An 18,808-nucleotide genomic window follows, 5' to 3' on the forward strand; every position below is an offset into this window, starting at 1 on the left:
GTTCTGTGAGTGCAGTGCAGAGTGGAGGCCTCTGCGTTTTTCCCAGTTGATTCTGGAGTTTGTCAGTGGTGTGTTTTTGCTCCTACTCTGTTCAATGCTTGTATGGACTGGGTATTGGGCAAGGTCATGGGGTCCAGCGGCTGTGGGGCATCTGTTGGTAAAGAAAGATTCACGGATCTTGACTTTGCTGACGATGCTGTGATCTTCGCGGAGTCAATGGAGGCTCTGATCGGGGCGCTCGAGAGACTGAGTGAGTGTCTGGGCTTGCGAGTGTCCTGATAAAAACCAGCAGCCAGGCCTTTAATGACATCTTGGGCACGGCCATTGGCAGTGTGTCTGTCTGCAGAGAGAGTGTCAACCTCGTTGAGAGGTTTACTTACCTCGGCAGTGACATTCATGTCTCCGGTGACTCTTCCTATGAAGTCAGTAGATGGATTGGGAGAGCACAGCAGGGTCATGAGGTCACTGGAAAGGTGTGTGTGGCACTCCTGATATCTGCTAAAGGATGAAGGTCCAAGTCTTTAGAGTCCTGGTGCTTCCTGTCTTGCTATATGGTTATGACACATGGACGCTATCCAGTGAGCTGAGATGAAGACTGGAGTCCTTCAGTGTCTTTTCAGAGAATCCTTGGGTACCACTGGTTTGGTTGTGTTGCTCATGGAGTCCCGAATGAGGCACATGACCTGCATTGAGAGGGAGCTTCAGTTACGGCACTACGGCCATGTGGCACGTTTATCCTCATTGTTGGGGACCCGAGTGGCTGGACCAGGCCAAGGGGTCACCCACGTAACACCTGGCTGCGGCAGATAGAGGGTCATTTCTGGAGGGTGAGACTGCACCGCGTGTCTGCCTAGGTGGTTGCCAACCGGGATCCCGAGCTGTTTCGACGTGTAGTGGGTGTGGCAACGAGCTGTACCAGTGCATGCTCCCCAATTTGACTTCACTTGAACACCACTGACTGGCATCTTCAGATCTCTTTTCCTGATTTATCCAACTCAACACCCTTTTCTCGCAGGTCCTTTGTCAGTTCTTTTGCTTTCCCCATGACTTGGTATCCAGCAAAGTCAGTGCAGCGCTGCCTGAGTTTAGATGGACTCTTCATACACAGACACTGATGACAGTCCAAGAGGTGTGGACCCTCTCCCTTAACTCTTTCAGGGCTGATGACGACTTTTGTCGAAATTCAGGGGTAGAGGATGGAACTCGGCTGTAAACTGCAACAAAACTCGACCTTACATTTTAATTCGACTCTCTTTGCTTGAAGGCGAGTTGCGTAGCTTTGTTGATTTGACCTCGATTCCCTACGCGTGCAGGAGTAGTGAAGAGCGAACGGCCTCTAAAATGGCATCAACATCTGGCGCGAGACTAAAGCAAATCTGCAAAGTAAGACTCTATGGATGTTTTACGTATTGTCGCTGAATGTGACTCTGACTTTTCAGATTCTGAGTTTGATGCAAGTGATCTGGAGATGGATATCAAAAATGAAAGTGAGGTACCAGCATCGGCCTGATCGTGGTGCTGAACACGTTCGTGTAGCTCATACCCCTACAGCAGCGTTCGCCTGGGTGGACCACCACTTATGATGACAAGAGGTACACACCATATTGCTTCACACTGCGACTGCCACCGTCGCCCACCTGCCGGGCATTCCTGCTGGCCATCGAGCCGCTCCCTGTGCAGGCACTGCCACCAGAGATGCCAAAGAGACACCAACAGCACATGGCAACTGACGTTTTTTGTTCATTTATGTGTGAAACCAGTGCAGTTTTTTTTTGGAAATAATATTCAGCCCTCAAAGAGTTCATTGGCCTTCATTTGAACCTGTGTGTCACCTTGTGTGTATCTTATCAGCCCCGACATTCAAGGGGATGGCAACTTTGGGTGACTTCAGTTGTCATTATGATTTAAAAAGGACACACGCACACCATTACCTGAGCACACTCCCTAATTTAAAGGAAAGTTTTCTGCAGGATTACTTATAATTTTACAACGGTTGATGTTCCACAAATTCCACCAGGCTATGTAAACTTGTGAGCTCGACTATTTGCTGCCTCGGTTTGCGGTTATTGGTGTCCGATGACGTGACACCAAGCGTGACTAAGACACTTCACCTACATTGCTCAATATTCTTAACCAAATGGTCATCTCTCTGCAGTCTGGACATCACCTTTCACTCCTGAGATTCTCATGTAAGTCCTGAGACACACGGACTTTGGCTTGTTGGGCCTTCAGCCCGGAGAATTGACAGTATTATTTGTGATATTTTGGTTCCCTTCTGTGTATGTTCTCACATTGGGGTTTTTGTATTTACTGTTTGTTATTCTATTCCTGAGTAAATCAATATAAGTATTATTATCACTATCACTATTTGTTTGAAAAAGGTCTTGTAGCGAACTCCCCTAATTGTTGGATGAGGAGCCCGGAACACACGAAAAACTCCTACTCATAGGAAAATACTACTATAATGTCCGAAAACCGACAGAACCTTAGACCCAACTTTGATGTCCCCAGATGGAGTTGCTTATACCAGAAAAAGAAATAATCACCTAACAATTGTTTAACCAACAGAATATATATTATAAATCACACCAATCATAAAACTCCATTTAAATTACCCCTTATCCAAAAAATAAACACTAAGTAATATGCCACCCACTTTTACCCTTATACTGTATAATATACAGAAAGAAAGCAAGAAAGAAAGCCAGGAAAAGAAACAGAGATACAGTGGTGTGAAAAACTATTTTCCCCTTCCTGATTTCTTATTCTTTTGCATGTTTGTCACTCAAAATGTTTCTGATCATCAAACACATTTAACCATTAGTCAAATATAACACAAGTAAACACAAAATGCAGTTTTTAAATGATGGTTTTTATTATTTAGGGAGAAAAAAAATCCAAACCTACATGGCCCTGTGTGAAAAAGTAATTGCCCCCTGAACCTAATAACTGGTTGGGCCACCCTTAGCAGCAATAACTGCAATCAAGCGTTTGTGATAACTTGCAATGAGTCTTTTACGGCGCTCTGGAGGAATTTTGGCCCACTCATCTTTGCAGAATTGTTGTAATTCAGCTTTATTTGAGGGTTTTCTAGCATGAACCGCCTTTTTAAGGTCATGCCATAGCATCTCAATTGGATTCAGGTCAGGACTTTGACTAGGCCACTCCAAAGTCTTCATTTTGTTTTTCTTCAGCCATTCAGAGGTGGATTTGCTGGTGTGTTTTGGGTCATTGTCCTGTTGCAGCACCCAAGATCGCTTCAGCTTGAGTTGACCAACAGATGGCCGGACATTCTCCTTCAGGTTTTTTTGGTAGACAGTAGAATTCATGGTTCCATCTATCACAGCAAGCCTTCCAGGTCCTGAAGCAGCAAAACAACCCCAGACCATCACACTACCACCACCATGTTTTACTGTTGGTATGATGTTCTTTTTCTGAAATGTTGTGTTCCTTTTACGCCAGATGTAACGGGACATTTGCCTTCCAAAAAGTTCAACTTTTGTCTCTTCAGTCCACAAGGTATTTTCCCAAAAGTCTTGGCAATCATTGAGATGTTTCTTAGCAAAATTGAGACGAGCCCTAATGTTCTTTTGCTTAACAGTGGTTTGCATCTTGGAAATCTGCCATGCAGGCCGTTTTTGCCCAGTCTCTTTCTTATGGTGGAGTCGTGAACACTGACCTTAATTGAGGCAAGTGAGGCCTGCAGTTCTTTAGACGTTGTCCTGGGGTCTTTTGTGACCTCTCGGATGAGTCGTCTCTGCGCTCTTGGGGTAATTTTGGTCGGCCGCCACTCCTGGGAAGGTTCACCACTGTTCCATGTTTTTGCCATTTGTGGATAATGGCTCTCACTGTGGTTCGCTGGAGTCCCAAAGCTTTAGAAATGGCTTTATAACCTTTACCAGACTGATAGATCTCAATGACTTCTGTTCTCATTTGTTCCTGAATTTCTTTGGATCTTGGCATGATGTCTAGCTTTTGAGGTGCTTTTGGTCTACTTCTCTGTGTCAGGCAGCTCCTATTGAAGTGATTTCTTGATTGAAACAGGTGTGGCAGTAATCAGGCCTGGGGTGGCTACGGAAATTGAACTCAGGTGTGATACACCACAGTTAGGTTATTTTTGAACAAGGGGGCAATTACTTTTTCACACAGGGCCATGTAGGTTTGGATTTTTTTTCTCCCTAAATAATAAAAACCATCATTTAAAACCTGCATTTTGTGTTTACTTGTGTTATATTTGACTAATGGTTAAATGTGTTTGATGATCAGAAACATTTTTTGTGACAAACATGCAAAAGAATAAGAAATCAGGAAGGGGGCAAATAGTTTTTCACACCACTGTATATCCTATTTAACAACACCCCCCATATATTCACAATAAATATCCGTAGGAATACACATATATACAAATATAAATTAGACACACAGTCTCACAATCCCCCACACATTCCCCATTCCCTTTTATATTAAGTTGATTTAAAGAGTCTGGCCACACGCCCTGGGAAGTCTGTGAATAATCCAGTAATCCAGTCAACTACGTTCCGTTGACTAGTACACTGTATTTATAGGTAAAAAGGAGCGATCTCACCGGCTTGGCGACGATTCTTCGTTACAAGCTGAAATCCGTCTCACCCGGGAGTCTGAGCCTTAGCGTCCTCCCATGGCCGCTGCCCTCAACACAAATACAACTTAAAGCCGTGCACTCCGAAGATCCTTTCCCATTAGCCCATACTCCTTTTCGTTGCGTCCAACCGTAATTTTGGAGCCTTCCGTGCTTTACCAATCGCTTCTTTTACCAATTCCGTTCTCCTACCCAGCTACTACTTTAAACAAACTTTCTTCTTCCTCCACCCTCCTCGCTTCTTTCCTTTTCTTCTCTCTCTTTAAACTACGCGCCTCCTTGCCGTTTAAGGAAGATTTACGTCACACCAAAGCTATTTTAGCCAGGACCCACAGGCGCTGTTTGGACCCCTACTCCCCTTAAAGAAATATCCCCCAGTCAATAATTCCTCTGGACGTAATCTCTAAAGGAAGCACGTGGCAGAAACAGTTAAAAGCATACACAACAATAAAAATATGTGACAACCGTTACAGTCGTATGTGTTGTGAGATGCTAGGGGCCACTGTTGCACCTTTCAACCCAACAGACAGACACACTGAGCGCAGGGTAAAATGACCAAGAAGGTATTTCATTATTCTTCTTGTTTTTATACTGCCCAGAAGGACCTCCGCCACCATAACCAGGCAAAACCAATAATGATAATACAATGGATCACCTCCCAGCAAGCTCTGTCCTCTACCCGACTCCCCCCGACTCCGGCTCATTTGCTGGCACTCCAGCAGCCCTTTATATAGTCTTTGACCAGGAAGTACTTCAGGGCTTCCGTTCTTGTGACTTCCTAGCATAGCTCCCCAGGTCCTTTCACAGGTCCCCCTGGCAGCACCCAACAGAGCTGAGAAGTCCCAGGATGCCCTGTGGGAATCCGGGGCACCACTACACTCCAGGGGAGCTGCCATCTAGCGTTTTAGGGGAGGCAGTGTCCTGGAAAAGCTGCCTTCCCCCATCCTTCCATCTCAGGGCCGTCCCGGCCAGGATGAGCTGCCGGCTGTCCGCTACAATGTAAAGTAATAACCTGCTCCTTTAATTATTATTAGGAGACATTAATTTATCAGACTTTTTTGTCACAAAAGTAAATATAGTCATTGATTAATCAAGCCTGCAGTTAAAAAGGATTCCCCTGCCCACTTCCATGGCTCTTCTCCTTATGCCAACACCAACAATAAAGTAATTACCCCGATTGACGTTCATAATAGAATTTACGTCTATTTACAATGTCATCTCTTTTTTATTGATACAAATGGCACCTAAACCTTTCCCAATATTGTCACTTCTGCCACCAGAGGCATCAATGACAACTGATTGTCAGCCTTAGTACTGTTAATCACAGCAGAAGCCTCTGCCCTGTGCTGTCAATCAAATTGACACTCCCCTCCAATGGAGACAAGCTCCTCCTACATGAGCATCAATCAGCATCGTAATGTCAGTCATCACAGAAGCTCCTCCCACAGGAGTTTAATTTAAAATGTGCAGTCCTTTCAAGGGGAACCAATTACAACTGATTCTTTTCTCTAGTACTGTCAGTCAAATCACAAGCTCCACCTACTGGAACATCGGTCTCAATTGATTTTCCTCTGTAGTAACATCAGTCACCACAGAAGCTCCTCCCAAAGAAACTTCAGCCCCAATCGATTCACCTCTCTGTTAATCACAGCATAGTCTCCTTCCACCAATCACAATTGATTCTGCTCTAATGGGAGTGTCAAGCACAACAGAAACTCCTCCAATGTAAGCAGCAATCCCAACTGACTGTCAATCATAGAAGCTCCACCCATTTCTAGGATTTTCCTTTCTAGTGGTGTCAATCATAGCAGAGGCTCCTCCCATGTAAGCAGCAATCCCAACTGAATGTAAATCATAGAAGCTCCATCCATTTCTAGGATTTTTTTTCCTCTCTAGTGGTGTCAATCACAGCAGAGGCTCCTCCTATCACTTGAGACATTAATTAATAAGAGTGTCAATCAGAGCAGTAACTCCGCCCCATCTCAATTTATTCTATTCTGTATTTGTGCTAATCACAGCAGAGGCTCCTCCCATGTAAGCAACAATCCCAACTGAATGTCAATCATAGAAGCTCCATCCATTTCTAGGATTTTTTTTCCTCTCTAGTGGTGTCAATCACAGCAGAGGCTCCTCCTATCACTTGAGACATTAATCAATAAGAGTGTCAATCAGAGCAGTAACTCCGCCCCATCTCAATTTATTCTATTCTGTATTTGTGCTAATCACAGCAGAGGCTCCTCCCATGTAAGCAACAATCCCAACTGAATGTCAATCATAGAAGCTCTACCCATTTCCAGGATTTTCCTTTCTAGTGGTGTCAATCAAAGCAAAGGCTCCTCCCATGTAAACAAGAATTATAACTGATTGTCAGTCATAGAAGCTTCACCCATTTCTAGGATTTTTCCTCTCTAGTAGTGTCAATTACAGCAGAGGCTCCTCCCATCACTTGAGACATCAACCAATAGGAGTGTCAATCAGAGCAGTAACTCCACCCTATCTCAATTTATTCTATTCTGTATTGGTGTCAATCACAGCAGAGGCTCCTCCCATCACTTGAGACATCAATCAATAGGAGTGTCAATCAGAGCAGTAACTCCACCCCATCTCAATTTATTCTGTTCTGTATTGGTGTCAATCATAGCTGAAGCTCCTCCCCTCTGTGGTCCCCCTCACCAGTGATCTGTATATCTGACTGACGTTCTCTCCTTCTTGTGTGTCCCGCAGCCGCTCCAGTCTCAACGTGCAGTCTGACGAGGCCCTCCGGTTAAACTGCCAAAGCTCGCAGATCACCACGGCAATAATCAGCATCCCCACGCCTCCCACCGCCAGCCCAGAGGGCTCCCTGCCCCAGCCATCGAGCCCCAGCCAGCCCAGCGCAGGAGTGAACATTGTCAAAGTGTCAGCTTTGTAAAGCGCCCGGGCTCGAGTCGTGAGAGATGCAAACCGCACCTGGAGGGGAAGGTCCCTTTGTGGAGACGAGGCGGCCACCGCAACCTCAGCAGGAAGGTCCCGTAAGAGGACGTCTGGACGAGGACATGTATACTTGGACTGTTCGACCGGGTCAACAAACGAAGAGACCAATAATAAAAAAGCCACGATTCACTGTGCACAAGCACCATTTTTTTTTTTTCCTTATTTTATTTTTATGGTGTTTGAATGGATAAAATCCTCCCCACCACCACCCCCTTCAGAAAGAACAGGAGAGGACAACAGTCGACTTTAAAGGGACGGCACCGCAATTTCCACGTGAACTCTGTGACATAACCTATGCTTGGCATTGCAAGCGGGCCTCCTTTTGCACATCTCGACTCGACGGAAAGAAAACGAAACCACACGTGAGCTACCAAAATGAGAAGATTTTTTTTTATTTTCCGTTCAAGAGCTACCAGGCTGAGTGCGCGAGCGTTGGGTGTCAAGAGTCTCCAAGTTGTGCATTGATTTTCTTTGTGTGTGCGCGAGCGTGCGAGCGAGTGTGTGAGTGAGTGTGCGAGTCATTTCCGAGGACGTTCCTGTATTCTAGAAGTCGACGCTAGAGTGTCACACCACCACTGGATATCTCATTCATAGTGTAACCTAGAGGCCGGCATTCCCAGTACATCCCAGTGTGCCCATGAAGTATCGTTGAGTGCAACATGTTTCCGCTTCTCTAGTCATTCGCGCCTTTGGCTTTAGAACTTTTTTATCGTCAGTTGTTCGCCGTGTGCTTAGATTTCAATGTTCCTGTGTTTTTGCAACCTTGATGTGGACTACAGCTTCTGTCTCACCTTTTATTTTTTCTTTTCCTTTATGTCCAAACTGTTTCCACTTGTCCTGAGAGAATAAGGTGGGCTTGTATCATCCATCTCAGCACCTGGAGGGGAGGCAGCTTGGCGTAGCACATCATCCATTCAAGGGAAGCACAATGGCGGCCAGCCAGGGGTAGTGGGCTTCAGCTTGGAAGTGGAGGAGCGGATGTTATCTCGTTCTCTGAAAGTCTTCATCAGCCACCACCATTAGGCCTTGTTAAACAGAACAGAACAGAAAGAGGTCTGCTGTGGCACGGGCCCTGACCTGAACCCAATAATGCGGGGAGAGTCTCTGGCCCCCTGTAACCTTAAATTAGATCATGTAGGTTAAGGAATGACATGACGTAACGTAAGATAATGTGACATAAAATAGAACATGCCGTGACAAAACAAGGCGTAAGATAATATTACATGAGGTTTCATAACCAAGCATAACGTGTCATCACCTGCTAAAGCATAATGTGACATTACAGATTCTGACCTGTCAAAATGGGACATGCCGTGACATTACATAATGCAAGATAGCATCACATCGCATAACGAGTCGTGATACGACTTAATTAACGTCAGAGAACAGGAGATGACAAAACATGGCATGGCATGTGGTCTGACGTAACAGAAACGACATGCGACGCAACAGCATAACACAACAGAATGTCTCGCGACATTACACGGTGCAAGATAACATACAGCATAACAAGGCGTGACATGACAAAGCAAAAGAGAAAATGAGAGGACAGAACATGACGTGACATTAGATAGCATAAGATGTTATGACATACATTTACATCCAGCAACAGCACATTCCATGACGTAAAATAACATGTTATGACGTGAGAGAGCATAAGGTAAGGTAACATCATACAGCGTAGGCGACCGGGACATGACATAAGATAACATAAAATGACACGTTATGACATAGGATGAAATCAAATAAGATAACTTACAACATAAGTGATAATATGACATGACATCAGAACGGCGGTTCTCAACCTGTGGGGGTGGGCCCCCCTAGAGGGGTATGAAGTACAAACCGGATTCCAAAAAAGTTAGGACACTATACAAATCGTGAATAAAAACTGAATGCAATGATGTGGAGGTGCCAACTTCTAATATTTTATTCAGAATAGAACATAAATCACGGAACAAAAGTTTAAACTGAGAAAACGTATCATTTTAAGGGAAAAATATGTTGATTCAAAATTTCATGGTGTGTCAACAAATCCCAAAAAAGTTGGGACAAGGCCATTTTCACCACTGTGTGGCATCTCCCCTTCTTCTTACAACACTCAACAGACGTCTGGGGACCGAGGAGACCAGTTTCTCAAGTTTAGAAATAGGAATGCTCTCCCATTCTTGTCTAATACAGGCCTCTAACTGTTCAATCGTCTTGGGCCTTCTTTGTCGCACCTTCCTCTTTATGATGCGCCAAATGTTCTCTATAGGTGAAAGATCTGGACTGCAGACTGGCCATTTCAGTACCCGGATCCTTCTCCTACGCAGCCATGATGTTGTGATTGATGCAGAATGTGGTCTGGCATTATCTTGTTGAAAAATGCAGGGTCTTCCCTGAAAGAGATGACGTCTGGATGGGAGCATATGTTGTTCTAGAACCTGAATATATTTTTCTGCATTGATGGTGCCTTTCCAGACATGCAAGCTGCCCATGCCACACGCACTCATGCAACCCCATACCATCAGAGATGCAGGCTTCTGAACTGAGCGTTGATAACAACTTGGGTTGTCCTTGTCCTCTTTGGTCCGGATGACATGGCGTCCCAGATTTCCAAAAGAACTTGAATCGTGACTCGTCTGACCACAGAACAGTCTTCCATTTTGCCACACTCCATTTTAAATGATCCCTGGCCCAGTGGAAACACCTGAGCTTGTGGATCTTGCTTAGAAATGGCTTCTTCTTTGCACTGTAGAGTTTCAGCTGGCAACGCGGATGGCACGGTGGATTGTGTTCACTGACAATGGTTTCTGGAAGTATTCCTGAGCCCATTCTGTGATTTCCTTTACAGTAGCATTCCTGGTTGTGGTGCAGTGTCGTTTAAGGGCCGGAGATCACGGGCATCCAGTATGGTTTTACGGCCTTGACCCTTACGCACAGAGATTGTTCCAGATTCTCTGAATCTTCGGATGATGTTATGCACAGTTGATGATGATAGATGCAAAGTCTTTGCAATTTTTCGCTGGGTAACACCTTTCTGATATTGCTCCACTATCTTTCTGCGCAACATTGTGGGAATTGGTGATCCTCTACCCATCTTGGCTTCTGAGAGACACTGCCACTCTGAGAAGCTCTTTTTATACCCAATCATGTTGCCAATTGACCTAATTAGTGTTTATTGGTCTTCCAGCTCTTCGTTATGCTCAAATTTACTTTTTCCAGCCTCTTATTGCTACTTGTCCCAATTTTTTTGGGGATTTGTTGACACCGTGAAATTTTGAATCAACATATTTTTCCTTTAAAATGATACATTTACTCGGATTAAACGTTTGATCTGTCATCTACGTTCTATTACAAATAAAATATTGACATTTGCCATCTCCACATCATTGCATTCACTTTTTATTCACAATTTGTTTAGTGTCCCAACTTTTTTGGAATCCGGTTTGTAACAAAAAAGGGGGCGCGAAGATGTGAACACAAGAATCAAAAATATGAAAAAATACAAATGAACTTAAACTACATTTTGATAATAGAAAAATAAATATCGAGTTAGATAAATGTCGATAAAAGTAAAGTAGGCATAATAAAACTTCGGCAGCAAAAAATATAGGAACACATTTTATTAGGGTTTCAAAAAAACGTTACAGGGGCACGATTAAAACTACAGTGGAACCGCGGTTTGTGAGCATAATTCGTTCCGGAAACGTGCTCGGAGTCCAAAGTGCCAAAGTGAATTTCCCCATAAGAAATAATGGAAACTCAGATGATTCTTTTCACAACTCAAAACTATTCATATAAAAATGATTAGCACAAAATATAAAGTAAAAATACATAAAACAAATTAACCTGAACTTTACCTCTGAAAAGAATCATGGCTGGAGGGAGTGAGTCTCTAAACTCTTGTGGGATTTCACCCAACGGGACGACACGCGGAAGAAGGTCCCAAAGCAATTGCAGGCACCCAGCGTTGTGGCAGTTTGCTGTGAAAAGCGAATCCAGAAAGATTGCGGACATGCTATAAGCGCCTGCCATCAGTGGGTGATACAAGAAACATTATAAATGCACAGGGCACAGTACCACTTGACCACGACCCTGTCTGACTGCTGTGTCTGTGTATAGGAGAGTGGCAGATCCCGCTAGAATAAATAACCCGCGCTGCTGCTGTTTCAAGCTGAATAAAGCTGGTGGTGCAAAACGGGGACTCACACACACACACACATGCACTCGTACGGATGCTGACTATATGAGTGAGGCACGCTGACTCAGACGGAAAATAGCAGACGATTGCCCACAATCCCGCAGAGAGAGAGAGAGACAGAGAGAAGAACCATCAGCTCATTTGTGACTACATGACGCTCAGCAGATAAAGCGTACAAATACTACTCATATTGCAAGATGTCGCTCGTTTATCAAGTCAAAGTTTAGTAAAGATTTTAGCTCGTCTTGCAAAACACTCGTAAACCAAGTTACTCGCAAGCCGAAGTTCCACTGTATTAGGAAATCTCGGGTCGCACATACTTAAAGGTTGAGAAACGCTGCATCAGAACATAGCAAGTGATCACAAATCTCTCTATTATAATTAAAAAATCCTGTGACGAGATGTGATTTTCTCAGAGAGACACTTTCACGTCCTGCGAGACGAGACATTGTGCAGTCATATGAAAAAGTTTAGGCACCCCTCTTAATTCTTTGGATTTTTGGTTCTCATTGGCTGAACTTCCTTTTAATATCTGACATGCCTTATGGACACAGTAGGACTTCAGCAGTGACATTAAGTTTATTGGATTAACAGAAAATATGCAATATGCATCATAACAGAATTAGACAGGTGCATAAATGTGGGCACCCAACAGAGATATGACATCAACACTTAGCTGAGCCTCCTTTTGCTCCTTTGAGCCTCTAGACGCTGTCCTCCTATAGCCTCTGATGAGTGTCTGGATTCTGGATGGAGGTATTTCTGACCATTCTTCATACAAAATCTCTCCAGTTCAGTTCAATTCAGTTCAATTTGATGGCTGCCGAGTATGGACAGCCTGCTTCAAATCATCCCATAGATTTTCAATGATATTCAAGCCGGGGACTGTGACGGCCATTTCAGAACATTGTACTTCTCCCTCTGCATGAACGCCTTTGTAGATTTCCAACTGTGTTTTGGGTCATTGTCTTGTTGGAATATCCAACCCCTGTGTAACTTCATCTTTGTGACTGATGCCTGAACATTATCCTGATGAAATTGTTGATATTGGGTTGAATTCACCCGACCCTCGACTTTAACAAGGGCCCCAGTCCCTGAACTGGCCACACAGCCCCACAGCATGATGGGACCTCCACCAAATTTGACAGTAGGTAGCAGGTGTTTATCTTGGAATGTGGTGTTCTTCTTCCGTCATGCAGCAAATCGCTTTTTGTTCTGACCAAATAACTCCATTTGTGCCTCATCAGTCCAAAGCACTTTGTTCCCAAATGAATCTGACTTGTCTGAATGAGCATTTGATACAACAAGCGACTCTGTTTGTGGCGACGTGAGTGCAGAAAGGGCTTCTTTCTCATCACCCTGCCATGCAGATGTTCTTTGTGCAAATTGCACTGAATTATAGAACGATGTACAGATACACCATCTGCAGCGAGATGTTCTTGCAGGTCTTTGGAGGTGATCTGTGGGTTGTCTGTCACCATTCTTACAATCCTGTCATATGCCGCTCCTGTATTTTTCTTGGCCTGCCAGACCTGAGTTGGTTTAACAGCAACTGTGCCTGTGGCCTTCCATTTCCTGATTCCATTCCTTACACTTGAAACTGACAGTTTAAACCTCTGAGATGGCTTTTTGTAGCCTTCCCCTAAACCAGGAGACTCAACAATCTTTGTTTTCAGATCTTTGAGAGTTGCTTTGAGGATCCCATGCTGTCTGTCACTCATCAGAGGAGAGTCAAAGGGAAGGAAGCACAACTTGCGATTGACCACCTTAAATACTTTTGACCACTCATGATTGGACACTCCTGTCTATGAAGTTCAAGGCTTGACGAGCTCATCCAACCAATTTGGTGTTGCAGGTAATCAGCACTGAGCAGTGACAGGCATTCAAATCAGCACAATGACAAGGGGACACACATTTGTGCACAGCCAGTTTTTCACATTTGATTTAATTTCATACAACTAAATACTGCGTCACTAAAAATCTTTGATCAGAAAACACCGCAGTACTCAGATGTTCTTAGGAAATGAAAGACATACCACTGTTATCTTTTGTGTTGAAAGGAGAGTCAATTAATATGCAGGCTGAGAGGGGTTCCCAAACTTTTTCAAATGACTGTAAATGGCTAGAGGGCAAAAATCAGCTGTGAACGTCGACAAAACCTACCGTTACTTTACAGGTAGACCCTCTTTGCTCAGAGGACTGTTAGACTCATTGACTTGACGTCGAATCCCTACGTGTGTGTGGGTAGCGTGGAGTAAACAAAATCTAGAATGGCATCGACTTCTGGCGACAGAGCAAAGCGAATGTCAAAGCAAAATACGCAGTGGACGACGCTTTGTGTATATTTCATTATTTTGAACTGGACTCTTGACTTGTCGGACTCTGATTTTGGTGCAAGTGACCTGAAGATCAAGATAATGAAAACACAAAGTGAGGTACCGGCATCAGCTGATCGGTCGCCACCTGATCTGCAGTCGCCCCCGCACGACCGGTGATGCCAGACATGGCTAACACACACTGCGACAGGGCACTGCACACAGCGACACGTGTGTTATGTTGATTTATGTGAGAAGCTATTGCTTTGTGTGCAGTTTTTTTGGGAATAAGTAGCCCTGGGAGAAAAGGAAAAAAATAAATAAATCAGCGCACAAAGAGTTAAAAAATTTTTAGCAAAATGCTGCTGAAATAATGTCAATGGAACAACTGCAAAAATAATAAAGAAGTAAATCACAAATGATTTTCACGTCCAGTATAATAAAATACAGAAGAAGCAGCAGAGACAAAGGTCAGTCTTTCCCCCCACAGTGGCCTGCCAACTAGAAATGGCAAGACAGAATCAAGAGCCAAAATATTGTGGGCACCGGGATGATGACATCACATGATGGCAATGGAGCACCACTGCCAACAACAAGAAGGATGGGGTCGAGAAAAAAAAAAATCGTTTGAAACAGTGGGGTCTCCAATAACAAAATGGTAACCTAAACATAAAGTAATAAAAATAATGATTAAAAATTCATAATGGAAGGAAAATTAAAAGAACAATACCAAATGAGTAAAACAAAATTATTACTGTATTGTAAAATGATTCTAAATCATGACAGCCATTTTGTGAAGCTCGTACTCCAGTCACAGCAATTAAAACTGAAACTCCTCCTCCAGTGCTGTCAATCACCACTGAAACTCCTCCTCTAGTCACATCAAATAAAACTGAGTTCCAAACCACTCCACCGTTGTCTATCATAACTGAAGCTCCACCTCTTGTCACATTAAATAAAAGTCAGTCTCCTCCTCTAGGGCTGCCAATCACAACTGAATCTCCTCTTTTAATCACATAAATTAAAGCTAAAATTCAGTCTTCTGCCAATCATGAGGCTCTTTCTCTTATCACCACAATTAAAACTGAAACTCCTCCTCCATGAAGTTTATCATAACTGAAGCTCCACCTCTTGTCACATTAAATAAAAGTCAGTCTCCTCCTTTAGGGCTGTCAATCACACCTGAAGCTCCTCTTCTAATCATATAAATTAAAGCTAAAATCCGGTCTTCCTCCTCCTCCAAGGCTGCTAATCATGATACTCTTTCTATCATATCAATTAAAAGTGAAACTCCTCCTCCTATTCCAGAAGCTAAGTTTATTCCTTAGTCACAATAATTAAAACAATCTCCTCCTCCAGTGCTGTCAATCATAACTGAAACTCCTCCTCTAATCACATCAGTTAAACTGGAGTCTTTTCCTCCAGCATCAATCACAGTGGAAGTTCCTCCTCCTCTTGCGTCAGTTGAAAACTGAGCCTCCTCCTTCTCCAATGCTGTCAATCACAACTGAAGCTCCTCTCATTTAAAACTGAGTCTCCCAGTCCTCTGCTGTCAATCACAGTTAGACTCCACCTCTTGTCACATTAGTTAAAACTCAGTCTCCACCTCCAGTGCTGTCAGTCACAACTGAAGCTTCTCCACTAAGAGGAGGAGGAGGAGGTTGGGAGCATGCGATGATAGTGTGTTCCCACACCCACCACATGACATCACCTCTCCTCTAGTCACATCAATAAAGCAGTCTCCTCCTCCAGTGCTGTCAATCACAACTAAAGCTCCTCCTCTGGTCACAGCAAGTAAACTGGAGTGTCCACCTTCAGTGCTATTAATCACAACTGAGGCTCCACCTCTAGCAGCATTAGAATGAAAATGAGCCTCCTCCAATACTGTCAATCATTACTGAATCTCCTCCTCTTCTAGCCACATCAATTTAAGCTAAGCCTTCTCCTTCAAAGTTGTCAATCACAACTGAAGCCCAACCTCTATTCACATCATTTAAAAACAGAGTCTCCTTCACCTCCAATGCTGTCAATCACAACTGAAGCTCCTCCTCTAGTCGCAGCAAGTATAGTGGTGTCTCCACCTCCAGTGCTGAATCACAATCACAGCTGAGGCTCCTCCTCTTCTAATTGCATCAATTTAAACTGAGCATCCCCATCCATTACTGTCAATCATAACTGAAGGCTCCTCCTCCTCTAGTCACATCATTTAAACTAAGCCTCCTCCTCCTCTTCCTCCAGTGCTGTCAATCACAACTGAAGCTCCTCCTCTTGTCACAACAAGTAAAATGGAGCCTCCTCCTCCTCCAGTGCTGTCAATCACAACTGAGGTTCCTCCTCCAGTCATATCATTTAAACTGAGCCTCCTTCGCCTCTTTGTCCAGTGCTGTCAATCACAAAATAAGCCCCACCCCTAATACTCTTAATCACAACCATGATGTCCGTAAAGCACAGATTGGCACATGAGCCATTGCACACAGATGTTGCTGTTGCAGCGTCACTCCAAAATGTGCATCAAGCTTTCTTTTTGTCCTGGGCTTTTTAAGATTTGATGTTTTTGAAAGTTAGCAAATCCTAAATTTTAGTATTTAATATACTGTATTCCCCTTTGAAATTTGAGTTTGTCTCATCTTAAAGCTTGGCCAATCACAGACCTGAGCAAGTGACCATCATGGCTGTGCTGTTGTCTGATTGGTCACCGTGCTCAATGTCGCTGCCTTTATTTCTCGCTCCTATTTGAAATAATCAGGTGAGCGGGTCTTGTTTATCCCTTTAAAATTGCCAATTTTCAGGAGTAACTTCTCCATTATGCTACCCAAGTTTCTGTCTTTGGGCATCTGTCAGGCTCTGCCCGCTACATATGGCATGTTGGCAACCAGTCGTTCAGAGAAGAGACAAGGAAAGCACAAGATGTCTCCAGATGACCCCAAAAAAAAGGACGCAAGATTTTGAAGCTCCGATGTAAAGTGGCAGCACATTGGCCAAAGCCCACCGGGTGCCCCATACGATGAGCGTCTCCCTCGCTTCTCGTTCTCCTATCTGGATGTCTAGTCCTCTCATTTGTTTACTTGTTTGTTTGTTTCAGCTTGTCTCTGTTGTGCTCCTTGCTTTTTTTTTCTTTTCATTTTTTTTAGTTTTTTTGGTCCTTATAATCTGAATTCCAGACCAATGTGTGAAGCCAGTCCAGTGTATCTGTGAATTTTCCAGGAGGCAGCGTGTTTTCCATGCACACTTTGTTTAAAAAAAAAAACTAATAAAATTACATGCAAAGTTGGCAAAATGTCTCTGATTATTTCAAAGTGTTGGGGGGGTGCATTGGTGGATTGTTAGGTGGACTGGGGTGGGCAATTGCAGTGAAGATGAATCATCAGTGACCGAAAAATTGAAAAGACTGAGAATCGGGCCACTTCGGAACGTTCTCTACCCGGGCAAATGCCCAAAAAACTGCCACGAGATACGGAAGAGGTGCATCCACCGCAGAACCTTTTTGGAGTCGCAGCCCATGCTTTCCCATGTAAGTTTTTTTGTGACCCGCCTTGGTGACTGAAGAGCAATCGTCAGATCAGGAGGGTGGCTTCTTACAGGGGTGACTTGAGAACGACCACCGGAGTGGTGAGTCGCCGTGACCGTATTCTATAAGGTGGTCCCACAAGGGTCTCTCCTGGGTCCGCTACTCTTTTAGATCTTCATGCTCCTCCGTTAGGTCAGATTATCTCAAGGTATAACATGGGCCACCACAGCTGACACACAACTGTATTTATCAGTAGCGCCTGATGACCCCGACTCTCTTGATTCAATGACCCTCAGTGTCTTACTTGTATTTCTGAATGGATGAGTAGTCATTTTCTCAAACTAAATTAGGAGAGAACTGAAATATTAGTGATTGGAAAAAATGAATATAATGAGGTTATTAGAAATAAACTTGAAGTCAAGACAGAGGTAAAGAATTTAGGGGTAACTATTGATTGTGACCTGAATTTTAAATCGCATATTCATCAGATTACTAAGACAGCATTTTTTCACTTAAGGAATATAGCAAAAATTAGACCTCTTGTAACTTTGCAAATGAGTTCACGCTTTTGTTTTTAGTCAACTAGATTAGTGTAACGCACTCGTCTCAGGGCCACCCAAAAAAAGACATCAATCAGCAACAATGAGTGCAGAATGCAGCTGCTAGAAACTTAACCAGGAAGAGAAAATCCGAGCACATCACCGCAGTCTGAGCGTCGTTACACTGGGCATCGGTCGTGTCACGCAGGAGCGTTTAGGGAGCAGCATAAAGACCCAACGAGCAGCGCGGAATCGCACGTCAGGGGATGACGGCAGTGTACTAACCGCTCTCTCTTTGTTTCCGACAGGAAAGACAAGAAAACGCTGCCTTGAATTCAACCAAAAACCCCAGCCAGCAGAAGAAGACACTTCCGGGTTCCTTCCTTCCCTCTGGTCCCCCATTGATGACGTCACCAACAACAACAACAACAGCATTTATTTATATAGCACATTTTCATACAAAAAAAAATGTGGCTCAAAGTGCTTAACATATTATAGATTAGAAGAATAAAAGACACAGTAAGAAAATAAAATAAGTCAACATTAATTAACATAGAATAAGAGTAAGATCTGATGGCCCGGGAGGACAGAAAAAACAAAAAAAAAAAAACTTCAGACGGCTGGAGAAAAAATAAAATCTGTAAGGATTCCAGACCATGAGACCACCCA

At 43.7% G+C, this 18,808-nt stretch overlaps 1 protein-coding gene across 4 annotated transcripts in view; it reads left to right on the forward strand.

The window, feature by feature from the left end:
• kcnd3 (potassium voltage-gated channel, Shal-related subfamily, member 3) overlaps positions 1 to 18,573 on the forward strand; it is a 530,781-nt gene extending 512,208 nt beyond the window's left edge. For 3 of the 4 annotated variants that reach the window (XM_039749437.1, XM_039749438.1, XM_039749436.1), the window contains one exon: positions 7,343 to 7,709. In XM_039749437.1, the coding sequence (XP_039605371.1) occupies positions 7,343 to 7,529 (187 nt within the window). In that variant the 3' untranslated portion in view covers positions 7,530 to 7,709. Of the gene's footprint in view, positions 1 to 7,342; positions 7,710 to 18,447 lie in introns of those variants that run through there. The other variant, XM_039749440.1, reaches the window with a different exon arrangement.
• The last annotated feature ends 235 nt before the right edge of the window (positions 18,574 to 18,808 follow it).

Source organism: Polypterus senegalus, chromosome 3 (genome assembly GCF_016835505.1).
Source record: "Polypterus senegalus isolate Bchr_013 chromosome 3, ASM1683550v1, whole genome shotgun sequence".
Classification (NCBI taxonomy): domain Eukaryota; kingdom Metazoa; phylum Chordata; class Cladistia; order Polypteriformes; family Polypteridae; genus Polypterus; species Polypterus senegalus.